General features: G+C 42.5%; 1 protein-coding gene across 7 annotated transcripts in view; it reads right to left on the reverse strand.

Annotated features, from left to right (window-relative positions):
• Chd8 (chromodomain helicase DNA binding protein 8) overlaps positions 1-23242 on the reverse strand; it is a 75821-nt gene extending 52579 nt beyond the window's left edge. For 2 of the 7 annotated variants that reach the window (XM_090320519.1, XM_090320473.1), the window contains exon 1: positions 15-1310. In XM_090320519.1, the coding sequence (XP_090176645.1) occupies positions 15-857 (843 nt within the window). In that variant the 5' untranslated portion in view covers positions 858-1310. Of the gene's footprint in view, positions 1-14; positions 1318-6314; positions 6390-6811; positions 6933-7842; positions 7882-23188 lie in introns of those variants that run through there. The other 5 variants (XM_090320493.1, XM_090320483.1, XM_090320509.1 and 2 more) reach the window with 5 other exon arrangements.
• Positions 23243-23710: the final 468 nt, after the last annotated feature.

Below are 23710 nucleotides of genomic sequence, written 5' to 3' on the forward strand. Positions count from 1 at the left end.
TTCACTCAAGTCACCTGAGTAGGTGTAGAGGTCAGTGTAACTGCAGGCTTCAGTGGAGGCCCTGTGGCCCCAGGGTTTCCAGCAGGAGCTGAACCCTTAACTGGCTGGAGGACCAGCTGCTTTACTGGTCGGCTGGGCTGGACAATGCGCTGAACAGCAGCCTGGTTCCCAGGGACCTTGGCGGCCAACACTGTATTACCAGAGACAATGGAAACCCCTGGTCGAAGGGGTGTGCCAGTTAGCACTTTGGTAAATGTGACTTTTCCACCATTGGCTGTGCCAGCCACCAGGGGCTGAGCTGTGCTGGTGATACCTTGAGCCTGAATTTGTGCCACATGGGCACCAGTGACTGAGGAACTTGGTGGGGCCTTAAGGATAACAATCTTAGGGGCTGATTGAGGTGGTTGTCCTCCATGATTACTGGAGGAGACGGCTGTGGCAGAGACACCCATGAAAGGATTCCCTTGGCTCAGGATCTCGGGGCTCTTGGAGACCTGCAGAAGTCCTGATGTTGGCGTAGATGTCTGTAAGACAGGTTGGGCTGGCTGTTCCTGGCTGGCGGGCTGAGTGGTATAATCATGCAAGGTTAAGGATTCTGGAGCTGGAGCTGGAGGTTCTTTGGGAAGTTCTGTGGGGGCTGTTTCCTCTGGTGGGGGGACCAGGCCACTTGCTGATGAACTCCCCACATCACCACCTCCGCCATCCTGGTTCATTTGATCCAACGAGTCCAGAGAGCTTGGCAGTCCAAGGGCTTCCTCAATAGGGTCTTGAGTAACCTGGTTAAAGCTGTCATCAGTCAGAGAGTCCAGCCCAAATAAATTTGGGTCATCAAACAGATCCATGATAGGGTCTGCCATCTTGAGGAAGTAATAGAAGATATTTTCCCAATGTCTAGGAAAGGAAGGGGAGGGGGGGCACTGGTTCTCCCCTCCCCTCCCCTATTGAGAAAAAAATATACACAATGGAAGAGGATTACTCTTCAGTAAAAAGGCAGAAAACAAGTACATGTCAGATTGTCCTGACCTTCATGGAAGAAGATGGCTAGGTCTTCAGTGGCAGATGATGGAGCTCCTGTGGTAGAAAGACAAATACAAATGAAAAATAAGCAGTTAGTAATCCCAGAGAAAACCTCTTCTTTCTTCTTTCTTTTTTTAACCAGTCATGCGGTTTGAACTCAGGGCCTGGGCTCTAACCCTGAGGCTTGCTGTGCTCAAGGCTAGCACTCTACCATTTGAGCTACAGAGCCATTTTTAGTCTTTTCCCTGTATGTGGTACTGAGATATAGAACCCAGGGCTTCATGCATGCTAGGCAAGCACTCTACTACTAAGCCACATTCTCAACCCCCAAAACCTCTCCTTCTTAGGTGTCACCTTACTTTCAAATACCAGTAAAATAATAAGGAAATACCCTATTGGGTAAATCTGAGGACAGATATACAACTGAAAGAACATCCATATCCTGCCTCAAAATTAACACTGATAAAGAGAATAGAGGTGGAGAAGCTATGATAGTTCAGTCTTTATCTAAACTACCATCCTCACCACTGAAGTATACTGTCCCTGTTGAAGTGGCTACTCTTCATCCAAACGGCCCATCTTACCATAAAGGTGGAATTCTACTTCACTGATAAGTCACTCTTTGCTGTCAAAAACAAAACAAAACAGAAAAAAAAAAAAAACAGAAAGAGAAAGAAAGAAGAAAAAGACTTCAAAAAAATATTTATAGGGGCCAGGAGTTCAGCCTAGTAGTACAGTTTTTGCCTAGCTGAAATCTAAGAATCACAATTCAAGGCCAGTCCCACGAGGACAGTCCTAGAACAGTCCATGAGACTCATCTCAATTAACTACAAGAAAACCGGAGGTGGCACTGTGTCTAAAAGGAGTAGAGTACTAGTCTTGAACAAAAAAGCTCAAGGATAGTGCCCAACCCGGGGTACAAGCCCCACAACCAACCAAAAAAAAAAAAGTTTATAAATTAATATACTTGGTCAAAATATCTGCACGAAACCATTCAGTTCTCACAGAAACTATATGGTATTCCTTGATTCAAAGATCAGACAGCAGAAAGCTTCCTACCTTGAAAAACTGTCTTACAAATGACCAAAAGTATGTTTACGAAGTCCAAAACTATGGTTTTAAGTTCATAAAAATATTGACAGAGGGCCGGGAGTTTGGCCTAGTGGCAGAGTGCTTGCCTAGCATGCACAAAGACCCGGGTTCGATTTCTCGGCACCACATACATAGAAAAAAGTTGGAAGTGGTGCTGAGGCTCAAGTGGTAGAGTGCTAAGCCTTGAGAAAGTCCAAGGACAGTGCTCAGTCCCTGAGCCCAAGCCCAAGACTGGAAAAAAAAAAAAGAGAGAGAGAGAAATATCTTTGCCAAATCTTATCCTTACTTGTTACACTGATTTTCAAGGTTCAAAGCCAGGTGGGCACAAAAGGACCTGAGACTCTATTATCAACCCCTAGAACCTCAATCCTCAGATCTCAGCCTCCTGAGTAGCTAGGATTACAGGCATCGATATAACTTTTTTAACTTTTATTATCTTTAAGTAGTGTACAAAGGAGTTGCCATTCAACAAAGCAGTTTATGAACACAGTGCATTTTGACTGTCTCTGAGGTTTTTTGCTCAAGGATGGTGCTCTTCCACTTGAGCCACGACTCCACTTCTGGCTTTTTGATGGTTAACTGAGATCAAAGTCACATGGACTTTCCTGCCTGGGATGGCTTAGAACTGCAATCCTCAGATCTGTCTTCTTAGTACCTAGGATTACAGGTGTAAGTTGCAGGTGTGAGCTACCAGTGCCCAGCTAACTAGAAGTTTGTGCTGAGAGTTTATAAACAAAAGCTAGCTATTTCTTCTACCTAATATGTCCCTTCTCCCCTATAATGGCCTAATTTGAGAAATCTCACTTGTTTATAATTTGTGTTAACTATATATTTTTAAATTTTAGATTTCAGACAGGCTCCCACTGTGTTAACCAGCTGGACTTGAGTTTGCTATGTAATTTAGGCTGGCCTTAAACCTGGGATTCTCCTTCCTGAGCCTCCTGAGTGCTTGAATATTATGTATTCCTTTTCACACTGAGCAGAGATCTCACTTTTTTTCTTTTTGTGTTATGGGGGTTTGAACTCAAGGCTTGATGAATTTCCTTGGGTTTTTTCGCTCACTATTGGTACTCTACTACTTGAGCCACATCTCTAGCCCAGCTTTTTGCAGGTTATTTTGGAGACAGAGTCTCAGACAATTTTCTGCTCCAGCTGGTTTCAAACCTTGACCCTCAGGACCTCAGCCTCCTGAGTAACTAGGATTTCATATAGAAAGCACTGGTGCCTGGCTAAGGTTTTCTGTTGTTGTTGTTGGTTTTTTTTTTTTGGGGGGGGGTGGTCAGTTATGGGGCTTGAAAATCTACGCCTGGGCACTGTCCCTGAACTCTTCAGCTCAATGCAATTGCCCTATACCTGGGACCACAGAGCCACTTCCAGTTTTTTTTCTAGTGGTTAATTGTAGATAAGTGTCTCACAGACTTTAGTGCCTGCTCTGGTTTTGAACCGGGATCCTCAGATCTCAGCCTCCTGAGGAGCTAGGATTACAGAGTTAAGCCACCGCCCCTACCCGGCTTGGTTAAGGTTTTTTTGTTTGTGGTTTTGTATTTCTTTTTTGCTGCCTATCCCAGGGCTTGAACTTAGGGTCTGGGAGCTTTCCTAAGCTTTTTTAGTAAAGGCCAGTTCTCTACCACTTAAAGCAAAATTCCACTTTTGGCCTTTCGGTGGCTAATTGGAGATGAAAGTCTCACAAGTTTTCCCACCATGCTAGCTTCAAAAATCCTCAGGGGGGGAAAAATCCTCAGATCTCAGGCTCCTAAGTAGCTAGGATTACAGGTGTGAGTCAATGGTGCCTGTCACAATTCCACTTTTTAAATGAGAAACAAGGCTAACAGTGTCTGAAGTATGACTCAACACAAACAATTAAAGACCAATGCATTATCCTTTACCTCCTTGTCCAATTTACAATCAAATGTCTGCTTTTACCGGTTCAGTCTAGGCTCAGTCAAAAAACCTTACCACAGCACCAAGTATCATTACTTCTCCATCCCAACTCAACTCGATTAACCCAATTAATTTCATACATACAAACATATTTTTTCAAGTATACAGAGTAAATGTATTTGAAAGTAAAAGGAAGGCCATGAAAGAAAGTAGCAGGACTCTTCATCTGGAGAGGAGACCATAGAAAACTCCTCCTTGGTGGAAGCCCATTTCAGTAAGGAGGTATACCCATACCTGCTCTCCTGGGCTTTGTGTTGCTTGCTTGATGGCTTGTGCATGTGTTGCCCTGGCTCTCTTCATTGGTTGAATGGCTACCCAGGGCATTATGGGAAGAAGCATTTGAGTGAGAACTCACAGCATTATTCGTATATATTTTTCAGCCTAATCCTTTTTTTGGACCAGGCCTGGGGCTTGAACTATAGGTGTGGGCTCTGTCCTTGAGCTTCTTTTGCTCAAGGCTAGCACTCTACCACTTGAGCCACAGCGCCACTTTCAGATTTTCCTGAGTAGTTTATGTAGTCTTCATGGACTTTCCAACCAGAGCTGGCTTTGAACTGTAATGCTCACATTTCAGCCTCCAGAATAGGACTACAGGAATGAGCCACTGGTGCTCTTCTCTCTTTTTTTTTTTTTCTTTTAAGCTCCCATTTAAAACTGTCCTTGATTTTCATAGCACTAAGCCTCCTCCACATAAACTTATTCCCTTCCTCTTTTTTTCTTATTACTCTTACTATTTTTATTGTGGGTCAATCTGACTGCATCCACACATGTGGCCTATTCCACCAAGCTTGTCTATCTCACAAATTCTCTTTCCATAATTTAAACCCTGCTAGTAAAATAGATGCTCACTAGATTTCAAGGTAAAAAAATTGTCCAGAAAATAAAGTGATACCGACTTTGAACATATTAACAATGATCAGTCTTGGCTCATTTAACCAGAAAATAAACACAGAGTGTTCTCAAAATGGAAGTAAAATTTTGAGCTGTATTTCATCACTTTTCATTATTCTAAATTAATGTCCAGACTTATGTCCAGTCAAAAGTCTTAAAGGGATGGGGGGCAGGGGGTGGACAAGAAAAGAAAAACTGAAGATTGAAATTCAAAGACAACTACCTATAAACCTATGTCAGTTATCTCTAGAACAATTTTACACATAATAATAACTTCATCTCACCTATTTCTTACAAGCTATTCCTTCCTGAAGAAAGAACTGATTTTTTTGGGGGGGAAGGGGAGCAGTCCTAGGGTTTGAACTCAGGGCCTTGCATTTTAGGCAAGTACACTACCTCTAAGCCAGACTCCCAACTCCTGACCCCCACCATTTTTTTTTGCCAGTCCTAGAACTTGAACTCAGAACCTGGGCACTGTCCCTTGAGTTTCTTTTGTTCAATGCTTGCACTGTATCATTTGAACCACAGTGCCACTTCCTGCTTTTTTTCTATTTACGTGGTACTGATGAATCAAACATTGGGCTTCATGCATACTAGGCAAGCACTCCACCAATAAACCACATTCCCAGTTCTAAACTGATATTCTTCAGCAGCTTTATAGCTTTTAACAGTTTTTTTGTTTGTTTGGTTTTTGTTTTTTTTGGTGGGTCATGGGGCTTGAACTCTGGGCCTAGGCGCGGTCCCTGAGCTCTTCAGCTCAAGGCTACCACCTTACCCCTTGAGCCGCGGCCCCACTTCCTGGCTATTTGGAGCTAAGAGTCTCACAGCTTTGCAGTTCTTGGGCTGGCTTTGAACCTCAATTCTCCTATCTCAGCCTCCTGAGTAGCTAGAACAACAGGCGTGTGCCACGGTGCCCAGCGACAAGGTTTCTTTATTTTTTGCCAGGCCTGGCGCTTAAACTCAGGGCCTGGACACTGTCCTTGAGCTTTCTCAAGGCTAGAGTGCTACCACTTGAGCCACAGCACCACTTCCGGCTTTTTCTACATATCTGGTAGCAAGGAATCAAACCCCAGTCTTCATGCATGCTAAGCAAGCACTCTATCACTAGGCCAAACTCCTTTTAACACAGTTCTATGACAATTTTTTGAGATGTAGCATTCCAACTCCCTTGTTGTATTATGCTTTGCCTCACCTTTGCCCATTTTTTTATCTTTTTATTTTCTCTCTGTGTATGTATATGTGGTGCTGGAGATCAAACCCAAGGCCTCTTGCTAAGTAAGTGAGCTATACCACTGAGCTATACAGCAGCCAACCCTTGTCCATTTCTGTAACAGCTTGTCCTATAATAAGAGATTTTTACTTTTACTGCATACCTTTCAACAATGTAGTGATTCTCAACTGAGGGATGGAGGGTTGGTTTCTTTAGAAGACCTTATGGGAACTAAAAGTAGGGATAAATGTAATTTCAAAATATTAATTCAGTATCACAGTTTTATATTTTTAGTTTTAAATCTCTTTGTTTAGGTGATATGTATTTGATAAAATTAGTCAAAATCACTGGGACAGCAAGGATCAATCTGTAAAAAATAAGACATGGGAGCAGTGGTAGTGAAAATAAAAAAAGCAGCATGCCTAGCAGGGAAAACTTATCAGTATCTCTGGGATAGGATAAGATTTCTTATGGTTTCTCCAAAGGGAGTTTATCATGGTTTACGGTTTATGATGGAAGAGAAGCACTGCAACAAAGATTATTCTATTGTCTACTAGATAAAATTATATAAACAGAAATACAGACATCAATTCTCCATTTCTCTGTACTGTCCATCCTCTTAGATGATAATGAATAAATGCCATATTGAGCAATACTGACCTTTTTCTGTAATGTGCACTTTTATAAAGTACCACACATTAATCACTAGCTGTTCAAAGGTTCAGAAAATAAGCTATCTTGTATAAATCTTGTCAGAAACTATCCTTTTCAAGAGGATCAGCTGTAGATAGACATAAACACAGGTTATTGAAACATAAGATGGGTAGAAACAGCTTAATTTAGGATTAAAAAAAACTAATCAGGAGGGCAAAAATAAAAATCACCAATATAATTTTAAGAGGAAATACTAAAACACTGTACTGTGGTGACATTTATGAGACACACAGAGCCTCATATCTTATACAGAAATAGGAAACAAACAATCAAAGAGAATATCATTGAAAGTTAAGGTAAACCATAGACCGGAATGGAGGTCATAGAAATAAAAAAAATGGAGCTATTAACTTGAAGCCACTTAAGATTTCCTCCAGAAAATGAAGATCCTAGGCCATTTTACCTGTCTTCACCGTTCTTACTGCCAAATGTGTGGCTCTGTTCCCCCACCCCAATTACAGGGGTATGGACATTTGGGGATAAATATGGCTGGTAAAAGTGAGCCTATCATTATCAATATGGAAAGCAAAAAAAGCAACTACGAAAGCTAAAAGCATATATTTTTCTTAGGGCAAAGAAGAAACTACAGAAACGATGTACTCCTGGAGAAGGGGAATGGACCAGGTAAGGAAGTGAAGAGCTGACGGAGGAAAACGCAACTGGGGGTGGGGGCGGGGGGAATCGGGTACATTACCTGCTCCTATGGCCAGGGCTAATGCCATTAAGGCCCATACTGCACAGGTGAGAGATTTCGGGTAACTGGCACCCCAAAAATGGAGATGAGATTACATGCACTTGAGGTAAGGAGGTTGCGGGGGTGCCCCAGGGTGGGGATGGCCAAGACGAGATGGAGGGGGGGGAGGGATGCCATGGGTAGGAGCAATGTTAGGATAGAAGCTGCAGGCTGAGAGGCTCAAACAAGCCCTGAAGGAGAAAAAGAGCTGTGCCTCACCCCAGTGGGAGAGAGGTGGCTTTACCTGCAGCGACCGTGGGGGGCCGGTTCGCTCCTCTCGCTGTCTCTCCAGCACCAGTTTCCCCTCCTCCTGCGCAACCTAACATGAGGCTCCTGCCCGCCCCACGTCGTGATTGGCCGAAGCTGACTGCCACTCATGAGAGGCGCAGAAACGCAAACAGCGCAAAGGGTGGGACCAGAGGGAGCTCCCTTCCCCTCCCCCCTCATGTTAGGTTGAGAGCGCACGGAGAGGCCTATCCGGTTTCTAGGGCCGAGGCGAAGCCTGCAGCTTGCTTGGGGGGGGGAGGGGGGAGGGAAAAAAAGGATCCTGGCCAGAGGAACAGTCTGATGGTGCAGCAAACTGGTCCTGGGAATTAAATTCTTTACCACACTGTATTCTGCACACCAGAATGAAAACTTAGGAGGGAGTGTTCCGCACTAGGCCAGCTCCGCCTCCCTCTGCAAGCACTGCAGCCCTGTCAACCCACTTTCCTGTAGTGACTATACCTTATTATGCCACTATCCAATAAAAGGTACCAAATATTCCTTTCACTTAGTCTACTGACTGGAATATGAAGCCTTTTGCTCTTAAAAGATAAATCAATCTTTCTGTCACAATCCATAAGTCTGGCTTACACACTTGACACTTAAACCCTTCAGCAGCAGTACTGCTTTCTAGAAAGTTATCACAGGTGCCCACATACCCCCACTCTCCAGCTACAAACTCAGACACAGTAGTAGTTAGTGTCCAATTTGGAATGCCACTGGAGCCCACTCTAATTCCCAGTAGGCCAAGTCAGCCAACTTTAACCCCACAATGATACACAAGCTTAAATCTACCAAAGCCAATCATTAGATACACCACTCCTTTCATCTGAAAAGTATCTTCAAGATTAAGATCCTATTTTCTGTATTCTAAGGCCTAAACTAGGAAAAGGATCAACTTGGCCACAGCTTGCCATTTTAAAGATCCCAATGTTACCATTAGGTATGCTAGAAATACTCTATTAGCATATATGCTTCGCTACTGCTTCCCATTCACTCAGGCTGAAAACATCAAAGGTATCTCTAAAACCTCCTCTCATTCCTACCTACTATCCAATCATTTGCCAAGTGTGATTATAAGAGACATATTTTGGAGTTGGAAAAGACTGTCTATCCTAAGTTAACCTCTTTTTATAGCAACACTGAATGACTTGACTGTGAACCTGATAATCACCATTCAAAACCAACCCAGTAAAGTCCATGAGATTCTTATCTCCAAAAAGGCAAAAATGGAAAATTAATGTATACAACAATTTATGATGGAAAATGTACATATCTGACTTTTCTTTCTGCTGGAATCTTTTTATTTTCTTGTACCAGTCCTGGGGCTTGAATTCAAGGCCTGGGTTCTATCCCTTAGCTTTTTTATTCCCTACCATTTGAGCCACAGCTCTATTTCTAGCTTATCTTGTTGGCTAATTGCGGATAAGAGTCTCACAGACATTCCTCTGATCTCAGCCTCCTGAGTAGCTAGGATTACAGGCCAGAGCCAAGAGCACCCAGCTGCTGCAAAATTTTATTCACGTATTTGCTTGTTGTAGAGAAAACAAATTTTAGAATAGTACTTGCCCAGCAAGCACTGAGGCCAAGTTGAAACCCCCATTACTTCAACAAAAACAAAAAAAGAACCACCAACAAAATACTGGCCTTTCTCCTTCTTATTTCACTCTGCTATCAAATTTTAACATCCTAATACATAATTTGGCCAAAACAATTTTTTGCTTAAGAACTTTCTAAAGCACTTGCTATTAAGAAGTAAATCTTAACCCTGGTAGTTCAAGCCTATAATCCTACCCAGGAGCTCAGAGCTGAGGACTGGGGTTAAAAGCCAGACAGGGAAGGACAGTCTGTGGGATTCACCTCCAATTAACCATGAAAAAGCTCTAGAAACAAGAGTTGTGGCTCAAGTAGCAGAGCACCAGCCTTGACCCAAAAAACCTCAAGGACAGTGCCCAGCCCCTGAGCTCAAGCCCACACAAGACCTGCATCAGTAAATACATAACCTTAAAACAACATGTTGCCTTTTCAGTCTTTTTCTTTTTTACTGTGATTCTATATATACATTTATATGCTAGCAAAAACAAAAAGATACTATTGCAAGTTTTTTTCTCATCTAAGCCTATAATATTGTTGCCTTCAAGTTATACACTGTTCTTAACTCCTTTGTCCTGTCTACATACTACTCTTCTAAGATCTACATTAAATGCTTCTTCATTAGATCACCATTTATTATGCACATCATACCAAGTAATTTGCTAATATTGGAAGGCAAAGATAATATTCTCATAATCCCTATCTCAAGTCTCATTAGTAGGCAAGGCAATTTTTAATGTACATTTGTGTGAAGTGAGGAATAGTGATAATTGCTGATGCTAATACAGGGTGATAAATTAACAGGGTGCTACTGTAAGAACAGAAGGGAGGAAAAAAGGAAATTAATTTAGGAGATACCAAATAAATAGTTTTGGGGTTTTTTTGTTGTTGGTGGTCATGGTGGTTCGTTTTTGGTTGGTAATGGGACTTGAACTCAGCCTTGGTACTGTCCCTGAGCTCTTCTGCTCAAAGTACTAGCCTCAAGGTACTAGACTTTTAGTCACAGCGCCACTTCTGGTTTTAGGGTGGTTAATTGAAGGTAAGTCTCATGGGCTTTCCTGAGCACTGTAACCCTAGCTACTCAGGAAGCTGAGATCAGAGAATTATATGGAAAATGTACATCCAAGGTTGAGAGAGAATTTCAGATTTTTCCCACAGCAAAAAACATGGAGTTTTATGTAAAACTACCTAGGTTTAAAATATAGACAATTTAAAATTTAAATACTATACACGCTAAGTAAAATACTGAGCTGGCAATCCAAATGGTAACTTTTTTGTTGTTGTTTTTTTTTGTTTTTTAATTTTTTTATTGTAATTAGTAAAAGGGTTACATGATATTTGCCAGATAGAAGGTGAATTAATTCACATACATTGATACCCATTTCCCTCCCCATGGTAACTTTTTTTTAAGAGAAAAAAAGATCAGACAGAAACCAGGAGTACAGTAGTACTTAATGATCAAAATAAGTTGTCAATATATTCATTTGTTTTATAGTTTACTGGGTGTGGAGCTTGAACATGAGGCCTAGGCACTGTTTCTGAGCTCTTTTGCTCAAGACTAGCAAGACCAGGAATTTGGCCTAGTGGTAGAGCACTTGCATAGCAGGGACAAAGACCAGGGTTTGATTCCTTGGTACCACATACATAAAAAAGCCAGAAGTGGTGCTGTGGCTCAAGTGACAGAGGGCTAGCTTTGAGGAAAAAGCCCAGTCCCTGAGTTCAAGCCCAGGACTGGCAAAAAAAAAAAAAAAAAAAAAGACTAGCACTCTACCACTTTGAGTCACAGTAGCCCCTCCAGTTCCAGTTTTCTGGAAATAAGTCTCATGGACTTTCCTGCCCAGTCTGGCTTTGAATTATGATCCTCAGACCTCAGCCTGAGAAGCTAGGGTTAAAGGTATAAGCCACTGCTGCCTGTCTAAGCTGTCCATTAAACATGTTAGAGAAAGAATGGAAGAGTATATGTGCAATGTCACAGAACTAGAGTGTAAAGATCTGCAAGGGACAGAGTCATCTAAATGTTCTAAATGTGCTAAAATGTTCTCTAACATAAGAAGTTTTTGATATCCATCAAATTTATTATCTAAAGGTTTTCAGATACCTGCTCTCTACTTTTAAGTAGAAAGTGACTTGAACAAGTAGTTTCCTGAGAGAAGCATTTGAGCCCCCAGTACCAAGCTATGATCAAGTCTTAGAAAGTACTCAACAAATGTTGTTGGATAGATATTTGGGTGGGAAAATGCCTTTGCCAATGTCTATACTTATATCCTAGTTTCTCAGGAGACTATGCTCTGACGATCACAGTTCAAAGCCAGCCCAGGAAAGCTGAAACTGGATCTTCGGTTCAAGTGGTAGAGCACAAAAGCTAAAAGACAGCACCCAAGCCCTCAGTTCAAGCTCTAGTACCAGGGAAATAACAAACAAACAAACCAATTGGAGGAAAAATCTCTTCTTGATATCTTTCAAATCTTATCAACTACTTTTGTTTCTATTGCTTCAATTTACTGTCTTCACTTTCCTGGATTACTGCAACTTCCATCTAACTGGTTCCTCTTCATTTAATTCTTCCTCACACTTTCTTTTCTTTTGGGGACAAGGACAGTACTGGGAAATAGGACTTCATACCCACAAATTCTACTACTGAGATACATCCTATCACCTATTTTTTTTAATAAGGGTGCAATAATGACCTTTATTTCAGATTAGGACAATGAGGTATAAAGAGATGATATGCCAATGAAAAGTGATGCCGATTCAAATTTAGCAGTTATAGCTTCTGAAGTCACGATTTTAATAACCCAACATACCACTGTCTAGGTTACATACCCCTAATGTAATTTCTCTTTGAACATTCAATACTTCTCTTTTGTAAAAAAGATTTAATAACTGATTATATAATTAATTGATGTGCCTACCTCCTTCATTTTGAATGCAAGTTCCTCAAGGGCAAGGACTGTTTATAACTTGTTCAGGTGGTAATGGGCATTAGTTGTACTTTTGCTGAAGGAATTCACTGAACTGAACTTGCAGGCAAAAACGGTGTGTGGGAGTTAAACTGCAGAGGGCAGAGAGAGGGTAGAAGGGTAGAGGGAAGTTTCTCGGACTGCAGTGTCAGCAAATGGGCAGTGACACACTTTCCCAATAGAAATAGTCAGAGGATCATAAAATCATAAGCATCGTCACTTTTTAGGACCTAGAGCACACACAGTTTTACATATAGCAACACACATGAAAGAGTATTTTCTACAATGTAATAGTCATTAATGAAATGAATAAAATTTCAGTTATCCCTTTAGCAAATGGGTGTCACTGTACCCTTAGGACTCACAAATTAGGGCATGTTTTCATTTTTAAAAGGCAACCTCACTGCAGATATTTATCCCCCAGTTAAAAGCTCAAGTTTTTGCTTAACTCTGAAGATAGAAAATAAGAGCCTAGGGGGGGTGGTGGGGGGGAGGGTTAAGGGTACCAAGATATGTGAAAGGGTATCAATTAATGCACCTTCTATATGGCAAATATCATGTAACCCTTTTATTAATTACAATAAAAAATATTAAAAAAAGAAAATAAGAGCCTAATCTTAAAGAACCTCTGCCCTTAAAGTTCAAGTTAGAGTGAATATGAAGAAATTCCTTTTCACTGGCACATTATCACTGAAGGGAAAATGGTATACTGCTAGATAAAGAACATTTAACTCAACGCTTTTGGGCATCCAACATAATAAAACATAGTAAAATTCATAGTAGAGTCCAGCTCCTCAATTTTGCACTCTTCTCCACAACCCTGAAAGCTGTTTTAACTCTGTATTTTGCATAGACAGATATAGATATAGATATATAGATTTAATTTAACCAAAAGTCTTGGAGGCTTTCCTACCTCCTCTGCCTTCAAACCAAACAAACCAAGATTCTCAGATCTCAGCTAAGATTACAGGCATAAGCTTCATTTTTTTTCTCCCAGTCCTGGGTCTTGAACTCAGGGCTTGGGCACTGTCCTTCAGCTTTCTCAAGGCTTCACACTCAACCACTTGACCCACAGTACCTCTTCCAGCTTTTTCTGTATATGTGGTATGGAGGAATAAGACTCATGCCTTCGTGCATGCTAGGTCACACTCCCCACCTCTTTTTATTTTTTATTTTATTTTAAATTTTTTTAGTAATACTGGGGTTTTTAGTTCAAGGCCTCTTGCATATTTGGCTTGTTCTCTACAATTAAATCCTATCTCCAGGGACCGGGAATTTGGCCCAGTGGTAGAGGGCTTGTCTAGCATACGTAAACACTCAGGTTTTATTCCTCAGTACCATATACATAGAGAAAAGCCAGAAGTGGTGCTATGGCTCAAGTGGTAGAGCTCTAGCCTTGAGAAAGCCCAAGGACAGAGCTCAGACCCTAAGTTCAAGCCCCAGGACCAGAAAAAAAAAATCGTATCTTCAGCCCTGCCTGTGGTGGATAATTACTTCAGAGACTGAGTCTAGTTAACTTTTTTTTTTTTTTTGGCCAGTCCTGGGGACTGAACTCAAGGACTGAGCACTGTACTTGGGCTTTCTCAAGGCTAGTGCTCTACCACTTGAGCCACAGCACCATTTCTGGCTTTTCTATGTATGTGGTACCGAGGAACTGAACTCAGGTCTTTGTGCATGCTAGGCAGGCACTCTACCACTAGGCCAAACTCCCAGCCCCTAGTTAACTTTTTCTGCCGGGACTGGCCTCCAGATCTCAACCTCCTACCACTGTATACAGAGAGAGAGAGAGAGAGAGAGAGAGAGAGAGAGAGAGAGAGAGAGAGAGAGAGAGAGAGAGAGAGAGGGAGGGAGGGAGGGAGGGAGGGAGGGAGGGAGGGAGGGAGGGAGGGAGGGAGAGAGAGAGAGAGAGAGAGAGAGAGAGAGAGAGAGAGAGAGAGAGAGAGAGAGAGAGAGAGAGAGAGAGAGAGAGAGAGAGAGAGAGAGAGAGAGAGAGAGGAGAGAGAGAGAGAGAGAGAGCGCGCACGACATAGGAAGAGAGAGAGATATCTGTTACCAATAGCTTACACCTGTAATCCTAGCTACTCAGGAGGCTGAGACATGAAGGATCTTGCCTTCAAGCCTGCACAGGCAAAAAGTTTAAAAATAAATAAATAAAAATCTATCTTCAATTGGCCAATTTAAAAAAAAAAAAAGGCTAAGTAAAGGCATGTTTCAAGTGATAAAACACTGGCTAAGCAATCCTGACGCCCTAAACTCAAACCTCATTATCACCAAATATGCCAAGAAACAAAAGTGTGTGGAGTAGGGAAGAGGAAACATTATAAAACATGGCTATCAAACTTCTACTTCTAGGCACAAAATTTAACCCTAGTGACATACAACTGATAAAAATTTACTGACGTAAACTAGCTTGCACTGGGCTCTATACTACTTACATAAAAGCCTTTACCAAGTGATTTCCCCTTTTTCACATCATCTTCAGAATAACTAATTTAAAGCCACATGCTGGTGGCTCATGGTTGTAATCCTAGCTACTTGGGAAACTAAGTTCAGATAGTTCCCAGCTGAAGGCCAGCCCAGACAGGAAAAGTTCGTGAGATTCCATCTCAAAGGAAGAAGACCGACGTATCTGCACATACCTCTCATCACATCTACAGTGAGAAATGAAAAATAGGAGGATTGTGATTGAGATGCACATAATCAAGGTAGAAGCAAAACTAACTCAAAAATAAGCAGCATAAAAAAAAAAATGTGTGGCCTAGCATGCATGAAGCCCTAGATTCGATTCCTCGGTACCACATACACAGAAAAAGCCAGAAGGGGTACTGTGGCTCAAGTGGTTGAGTATGAAGCCTTGAGAAAGTTCAAGGACAGTGCCCAGGCCCTAAGTTCAAACCCCGGGAATGGCAAAAAAAGGCCGGAGGTGTAGCTCAGCAGTGAAGCACCTGCTAAGCAAGTAATGATACTATTGAGTTCAAACTCTACTATTGGCAGCATCCCCCCAAAAAAGAAAAAAACTATGTTAAATAAACTATTATTTTTTCCTTTTAACTGACATATAAAACCAAACACAGAAATTTACATGCTCAAACTTCTACAACAGTTAACAGTACAGCTTTTCTTTCTTTTTCTATTTTTTTTTTGTTTTTTTTGGGGGAGAGGGCAGGCAAGCATTCTACCACTATTCCAAACTCTCAGCCCAACAGTCAGCTTTAACAAGGTACTACATACCTGCCTACCATATCTACTAGTGTGGTCAAAGACCATCTCCCACAAGGTCACCAATGAACTTTTTAATAAAGAGAATTTGGATAACAAATAGGACTTCAAAGTCAGACAGACCAGAGTCCTCCTTTTACTACAGTTACTTACATCTTTTTTTTTTTTTTTTTTGCCAGTCCTGGGCTTGAGCTCAGGGCCTGAGCACTGTCCTTGGGCTTTCTCAAGGCTAGAGCTCTACCACTTGAGCCTTAGCACCACTTCCAGCTATTTTCTATGTATGTGGTACCGAGGAATCGAACCCGGGTCTTCATGCATGCTAGGCAAGCACTTTAACCACTAGGCTAAACTCCCGGCCCCTACTTACATCTTTTTTAAATGAAGTTAACATCCGATAAGATTCAAAGAAAAGGGGCCGGGAGTTTGGCCTAGTGGTTAAAGTGCTTGCCTAGCATGCATAAAGACCCGGGTTCGATTCCTTGGTACCACATACATAGAAAAAAGCCAGAAGTGGTGCTGAGGCTCAAGTGGTAGAGTTCTAGCCTTGAGAAAGTCCAAGGACAGTGCTCAGGCCCTGAGCTCAAGCCCAGGACTGGCAAAAAAAAAAAAAAAAGATTCAAAGAAAATATGTAATGCTTGACACACAATAGGCAAATAAAAAGGAATTTATCATTACCTATTCATTATTTTAAAATACTATCACCAAAAATTTATTGGAAAGAAAAATTATCCTTTAAAAGATCAGACCTGGCCGGGAGTTTGGCCTAGTGGTAGAGAGCTTGCCTAACATGCACGAAGACCTGGGTTCGATTCTTCGGTACCACATACATAGAAATAGCTAGAAGTGGTGTTGTGACTCAAGTGGCAGAGTGCTAGGCTTGAGAAAAGCCCAAGGACAGTGCTCAGGCCCTAAGTTCAAGCCCCACAACTAGCAAAAAAAAAAAATCAGACTTGATTTACTAAGTGGAATACTGATATAGACTCTGTGTGTGTGTGTGTCCCCTCAATTAGCACAGCACACCTGCTGGGCAAGATGAAAGTATCCTAGCAAAAACATGCTGAGAAAGCAGTAAAAGTCTTTTACCTCCTAGCTGTCCAACAGACTTCAACCAGCACTGATGTGTAGGGCAAACTCCCAGGTAACTCAACTAATTATGTTTATGTCTGTAGGACTAGCACTCCATTTACCTCAAAATCTTACTCCGGTAACTTAGAATTCTGCAACTCACTAGGCTAGTGAAAGGAAGTGATATATATAAATGAGATTATAGATTTTATATATACATATGTATACACACACGTATATATATAAAATATCATTTATAAAACACATCGGGAAAACAGGCAAGATTAGGGCATTGTGTAGACTTCATATCTTCATATGCAAATAAAGGAACACTCTAGGAAAGGGTTTAAAGAAATGAGTTGAAGAAAAGCAATGAAGAACAAGAGACTGAAAGTGTTTCCAAAAAGTTTGGCAGTCTATGGCCACGACATTGGCCTAGTGATAGAGTGCTTGCCTAGCATGCACTATCAAACCTGGGTTTGATTCCTCAGTACCACATACATAGAAAAAGCCAGAAGTGGCACTGCGGCTCAAGTGGAGAGCTCTACCCTTGTGAGAAAGACCAAAAACAAGCCAAGCTCAGTGGCTCATGCCTGTAATCCTAGCTACTCAGGAGACTAAGAGCTGAGGATCAAGGTTCAAAGCCAGCCTAGGCACAAAATGAGCTGAGATTCTTATCTCCAGTTAACCTCTAGCTCAAGGGTAGGGTGGTAGCCTTGAGGTGAAAAGTTTAGGGACAACACCCAGGCCCAGGGGTAGGGTGGCAGCCTGCAGCTAAAGAGCTCAGGGAGAGTGCCCAGGCCAGTTCAAGCCCCATGATCCACAAAAAAAAAAGAAAGAAAAAGAAAATATAGCCCAAGGACAGTGCTCAGGCCCTGAGTTCAAGCCCCAGCACTGGCCAAAAAATAAATAAATAAAGGCACCCTATTCAAGAGTACAAAAAAAAAGAATATAACTTAAAAGCAGAACACTTGCTTAACACGTGTAAGGCCCAGGGTTCCATCCAAGAGAGAGAGAGTGGGGGGGGGGGGTTCCATTTGTTCAGTTTACTTAGGTAGATATATACCTGATAAACTCATATTCCATATACAAAATTCTTCCCATAGGTACATTCTCAAATATGTAGCAGTATAAAATTCCCAGCAGGAATCCCAGAGGTTTCTATGACCACAGGAGGCCACTAGAGAAATCTTGAAACTTTTACAAATGTCAAAAATCCTTTTCAATTGAAATTAGGAATTCAGTTACAGGGATGGGGGGGTGGTAGAATGTAGTTACCATATAATCTTTCTCAAAAAGTTATTGACATATATTCTTAGAAGCTTGAGGAGGGTGCTGGGAGTGTAGCCTAGTGATAGAGTGCTCACCTAGCATGCACAAAGCCCTAAGTTCGATTCCTCCATACCATATACTCAGAAAAAGCTGGATGTGGCACTGTGGCTAAAGTGGCAGAGCTCTAGCCTTAAGCAAAAGTGACCAAGGACAGTGCCTAAGCCCTGAGTTCAAGCCCCAGGATTGGCCAAAAAAAAAAAAAAAAAAAAAAAAAAGGAGTTTGAGCATACTTGCTCAAGCTTATAACTTGGCAGGGTGAGGTCTGAGCATGGTGGTTTGAAGCTATCCCTGGCAGGAAAGTCTGTCAGACTCTTATCTTCAATTAACCATCAAAAAGGCAGAGGTGGAATTGTGGCTGAACATTAGGTCTGAGCAAATAAAACAAAAACAACAACAACAAACTAGGAGACAATGCTTATCCCTGAGTTCAAGCCCTCAAATCAACACATTAAAAAATAATAAATAAATAAATAAATAAATAGATTATAGCTACTCAGAAGTCTGAGATATGAGGATCACGGTACAAAGCCAGCCCATGCTAGAAAGTCTGTGAGACTCAACTCCAATTAACCACCAGAAAACTGAAATTGGTGCTGTGGCTCAAGAGGTAAGGCCCAGGCCCAGAGTTCAAGTCCCATAACCACAAAAAAAAAAAAATTGCAGTCTCAAAACAAAAAGATGTGATGGAATTTTTACTCATTTCTAGAATACTAGGACATTACTAGGACATTAAGACACGAGAGGGGGGAGATCAGAAAAGCATAATTCTGAAAACTATTACCTTTCCAATTTAGTAGCGCGCGCGCACACCTGTCCACAAGCTAGCGCATCTGCCTGTCTGCCTGTCTGCCTGCCTGCCTGCCTGCCTGCCTGCCTGCCTGCCTGCCTAGTTGTCTGTCCCAGTACCATGGCTTGAACTCGGGGCCTCCAGCTTGCTTAACAGGTACTCTACCACTTGTGCCATGCCTCATGTACCCTCCTCACTCCTATTTATTTATTTATTTATTTGTCATTCCTGGCTTTGAACTCAGGGCCTGAGCACTGACCTTGGCTTTCTCAAAGCTAGATGGAGCTCCACCACTTGAGCCACAGCACCACTTCTGGCCTTTTGTAAGTATGTGGTACCGAAGAATCGAATCTGGGTCTACATGCATGCTAGACAAGCACTCTACCATTAGACCAAATCTCCCGGCCCTCCTTTTTATTTTTGAGACAAAAATGATGCAAGCTCAGGCTGATCATAAACTTGCAATTACCCTGCATCAGTGCTGGGATTACAGGCTTATGCTACTTTGCCTTACCCTTTTAAAAAATGAAATAAAGTCTGAAAATAACAAAGCCATATACAAGATATTTCTCTGGAAATAGTCAGAGTAAACAAATCAGGATGTTTTGTTCTTTCAACAATATAGTTAACCTTTTATTAGTAAGTATGCATAACAGTAAGTAACTGTTCTGAGAACTCTACAGACTGAGGACATAAACTGATACTTTGACTTTCAGCAAGCTAACCCTTTGTCTAGGTCCCCTGTATGTTTCTGCCATGCTCAAAACATGTTCCTGGATTCATTTGTATGAATTCAATTATGTATGACAGGCTAATTCCTACCTAGGCCTCCAGAATTTCGTTTTATTTTAAAAATCCTCCTGCAAACTGAAGGCAAGATAAACAATATTTCTAAATTGATCATTTTGTTTCATGTGACAATAAATAACCCAAGAATATAACTGAAGGACAAAAATAAACATGTAATAAAAAAAAAAAAAGGCCAAGGGAGGGGAGTTTGACCTGGTGGTAGAGTGCTTGTCTAGTGTGCAAGAAGACCCAGGTTCAATTCCTCAGTACCACATACATAGAAAAAAGCTAGAAGTGGAGCAGTGGCTCAAGTGGCAGACCACTAGCCTTGAGGGAAAAAAAAGCCCAAGTACAGTGCTCAGGCCCTGAGTTCAAGTCCCAGGACTGGGCAAAACAGCTTAATAAATAACCTCATGAATACATTTTGTAGCTTAGATTTAAAACATTTAGTAACTACAAAGAGATGGATTTATTTTATAATATAAATACAATGAAAACTGAAAAGTAGTATAAAATAGTTATGAAACACAAAAGGAAATAAATTGACTTCCGCAGCATATATAGACCAGGAGTTTGGCCTAGTGATAGTGTTTGCCTAGCTAGCATGCACAAAGACTAGGGTTCAATTCCTAGGTACCACATACATTGAAAAAAAAAAAAAAACTGGAAGTGGTGCTGTGCCTCAAGTGGTAGAGCTCTAGCCTTGAGAAAGTCCAAGGAGAGTGCTCAGGTCCTGAGTTCAAGCCCCAAGACTGGCAAAAAAAAAAATCCTTATCCAGGTGCTGGTAGCTCATACCTGTAATCTTAGCTAGTCAGGAGGTTGAGATTTGAGGATCACACTTCAAAGCTAGCCTATGCAGGAAGGTCCATGAGACTCTTATTTCCAATTAACTACCAGAAAAGTGGAAGTAGAGTTGTGTCTCAAAGTGGTAAAGCACTAACCATGAGCAAAAGAGCTCAGGGACAGTGCCCACCCCCTGAGTTCAAGCCCCATAATATGGGAAAGAAAAAAAAATCGCTTTCAAGCTGGGCAAGAGTGGCTCCTATCTATACTCCTTGCTACTCAGAAGGCTGAAATCCAAAGGATCTTTGCTCTAATCCAGCCAAGTGAGTGTGAGATCCTGAGTTCAAGCCCTGGTATCACATACATACAAAAAAGTAACAATAATAACAAGTAAAGATTCCTTTTCCAAGGGAGATATTTCTAATGATTTCTTTTAAAGAATGCCTTCAACCAGTGCTAGTAGCTCATGCTTATAATCCTAATTACACAAGGAAGCTGAGATTCGAGGGTGATGGTTCAAAGCCAGTCTGGGCAAGAGAGTCAGTGAGATTCCTATCTCCAATTAACCAAAAAGTGAAAGTGGAATTTTGGCTCAAAGTGGTACAGTGCTAGGCTTAAGCAAAACAGCTGAGAGACAGGGCCCAGACCCTGAGTCCAAGATCCACAACCAACAACAACAAAAAATGGTCCCACCACCAGGGGTGATAAGAGAGTGTCCCAGGAAATCCAAGATGTTTCTTAATGATACACAACAATCTCTGTAGAAACATTTTCGTATCTACACCTACAAGGATTTTGTCAACTGGAGAACTGACAAAATCAAAATGCCAGGTGTACAGAATCGATCAAATGTAGCAAAGCTATGACCTATGCAATTACCTGTACATTTCTTTGTCCAATCCATAATTTCACCAATACTGGTGGTTCACACTTGCAATCCTAGCTACTCAGGAGGTTGAGAACTTAGATCTATACTTGAAACTAGCTCAAGCAAACAAATCCTAAAGACTCTTATCTTCAATTAACCAGCAAAAAGCTGGAAGTGAATGTGTTGCTTAAGTGGTAGCCTTAAATGAACAAGTTCAAAGGACAGTGTTCAGGACCCAAGGTTAAGCCCCAGTACTGAAGCAACAAACATCCCTTCTTTGTTCAATATTTCTCTGCTATTTCAGTTTAATCATTCTTCTGCCCATTACATTTTGGAGGATAGGAGACTTTGAACCCAGGGCTTTGAGGCTAAGAATATGTACTGTGTCACGCCCCCCAGAACCTTCATATATACATCTTTCTCTTTCTAGCCAATGTCTTTCATCTTGCCTTGCAGACCATTGACATGTCACTCTTGGAAACAGAATGTTTCCTTAAGGGGAAATTTGTTTTCTTACAACTTTTTTTAAGGTTGGAATAACCATATATGTGTGTGTGTGTGTGTGTGTAAATATTGTTTCAACCTATAGCTAAAATATGAACTTTTCCACTTCCAGTCTCATGAAGTTTACCACATTTATTCTAGAACATTTGGAAGCGATCCTGTAATCCACTGAAAAGATTATCCAAATCACAGTACCACTAGTATCTAGTGATTCCCACAGAAGATAGAACCTTACCTGAGATATTAAAGATTACCCAAGATTATCCAATTTTTACTGTACTGACAAACTCAGAACATGCTGATGAATGATCAGTAGATGCTGGTACAATGGTCAGATCTTAACAAACACTGTCAACTCAGTTCTCCTGTTTTGTGTCTAGCACATTCTCCACCGTCTGGACATGAAAGCAAAATGACCTAGAATTCCAAATCCCTGACGTCTGGTTCAGACATTGAAAAGATCGGCCCTCTACGAACTTCTTCAGTGAAGACTTAATCACTTGAGGCTAGCGCCAGAGAGAGAGACAGAGAGAGAGAGAGAGAGAGAGAGAGAGAGAGAGAGAGAGAGAGAGAGAGAGAGAGAGAGAGAGAGAGAGAGAGAGAGAGAGAGAGAGAGAGAGAGAGAGGAGAGGGAGAGGGAGAGAGAGGGAGAGAGGGGCAGGCTGCGTTGGCACAGCTGCTGCAATAGCAGGGGCATTTCCTGTGACACTGGAGACAACTAAATAAATCGCCTGAGCTTGGAGGCCGGGGGAGGAGGTCCTCGACCAGGGAAGACTTTACATAACGCAAGAGAATGAATACCCGCAAGTGTGCAGACCTGTCAAGGGAGCCGCGGGGCTGGAACTTCCTCGTCTCTTCCCCGCACCCCCAATCTCTCAACGCGACCCGACAACCAGCTCCGGACTCCCACGAGACACACAGAAATTTAACCTGAGAGCGAATTCACAATCGCCGCACGTTCGCCTACCCACCTTTATTTTAAAGGGGAAAAAAATGCAAAGAAAAGGAGTTCAAGAGAAAAGCCCTAACCTCCCCCCACTTGGGAGTCCAAAGTAAAGCGAGACGGAGCCGGGGAGGTTTTCTCTTTCGGAAGCGGGGAAAGGAGAACAAGGCGCTGCATTTAGCCCACGCCACGCCCAGCCGTGCACTGACAAGCGCTGCGAGCTCTCCCGCGGCCCGGCAAGGCTCCCGCGGCCCGGCCGGCCCGGCCCCGCGCCGGCAGCCGTCCCCGTCCCCGGCCATTCACAAAGGAGAACGGTTCGGTCCAGAGCATCACCCAACACCTGAGCCCTCCGAGTCGGGGACGGGCATGGGGCGCGGGAAGGGGTTGGCAGGCGGAGCCGCTGAAACCGTTCTCAGAGCCCGAGATTTTGGAAAGATTCCCGGGGCCCGAACGGAGGAGCCGCGGTGAGCGGGAAGCCTACCTTGACCGGTCCTGCTGTTTCCTTCCCAGCCTGCGTTTCAACTCACCGTCTTGGAGAACAAGGCGCCTTCCGGCAGAGCATGGCCAGCCCCTCGCCTCGACCTAGCTTGCTAGTAGTCCATGCTCCCTGGGCCCGCCCCTTTTCCCCTGCACCCACCAATGGGAGGGCCGGATCAGGGCCTCGCCCAGCGTGGTAGTGTGAGCGCCATCCAGGAAGTCTCTGGAGAGGGGTCCTAAAAGGCTGAGTGGGGTCCTTAGGTGGCCACGGATGTGCCCGATTGAAAATGAAATCTGGCGGCAGCTCGAGATTGAAGGCTTAGCTCCCGGGCGGCCCCGTCGCTCCTATTTTTGACCCCTGCCGTTGGGGGCGCTCTAAACTACAACAACACTCAGTTACCTGTTTCTGGGAAGCCATCTTGGATCCGCCTGGTGCGTCGTGGGTGGGAGGGGGAAGCGGAGCGGTCAGAGCCTGAGGCCCTTTTCGGCGTTCTGTCTGGCTGTGGAGGTCCAGTCAGAATGTCCC

Source organism: Megascapheus bottae, chromosome 2, assembly GCF_031878675.1.
Source record: "Megascapheus bottae isolate mThoBot1 chromosome 2, mThoBot2.hap1, whole genome shotgun sequence".
Classification (NCBI taxonomy): domain Eukaryota; kingdom Metazoa; phylum Chordata; class Mammalia; order Rodentia; family Geomyidae; genus Megascapheus; species Megascapheus bottae.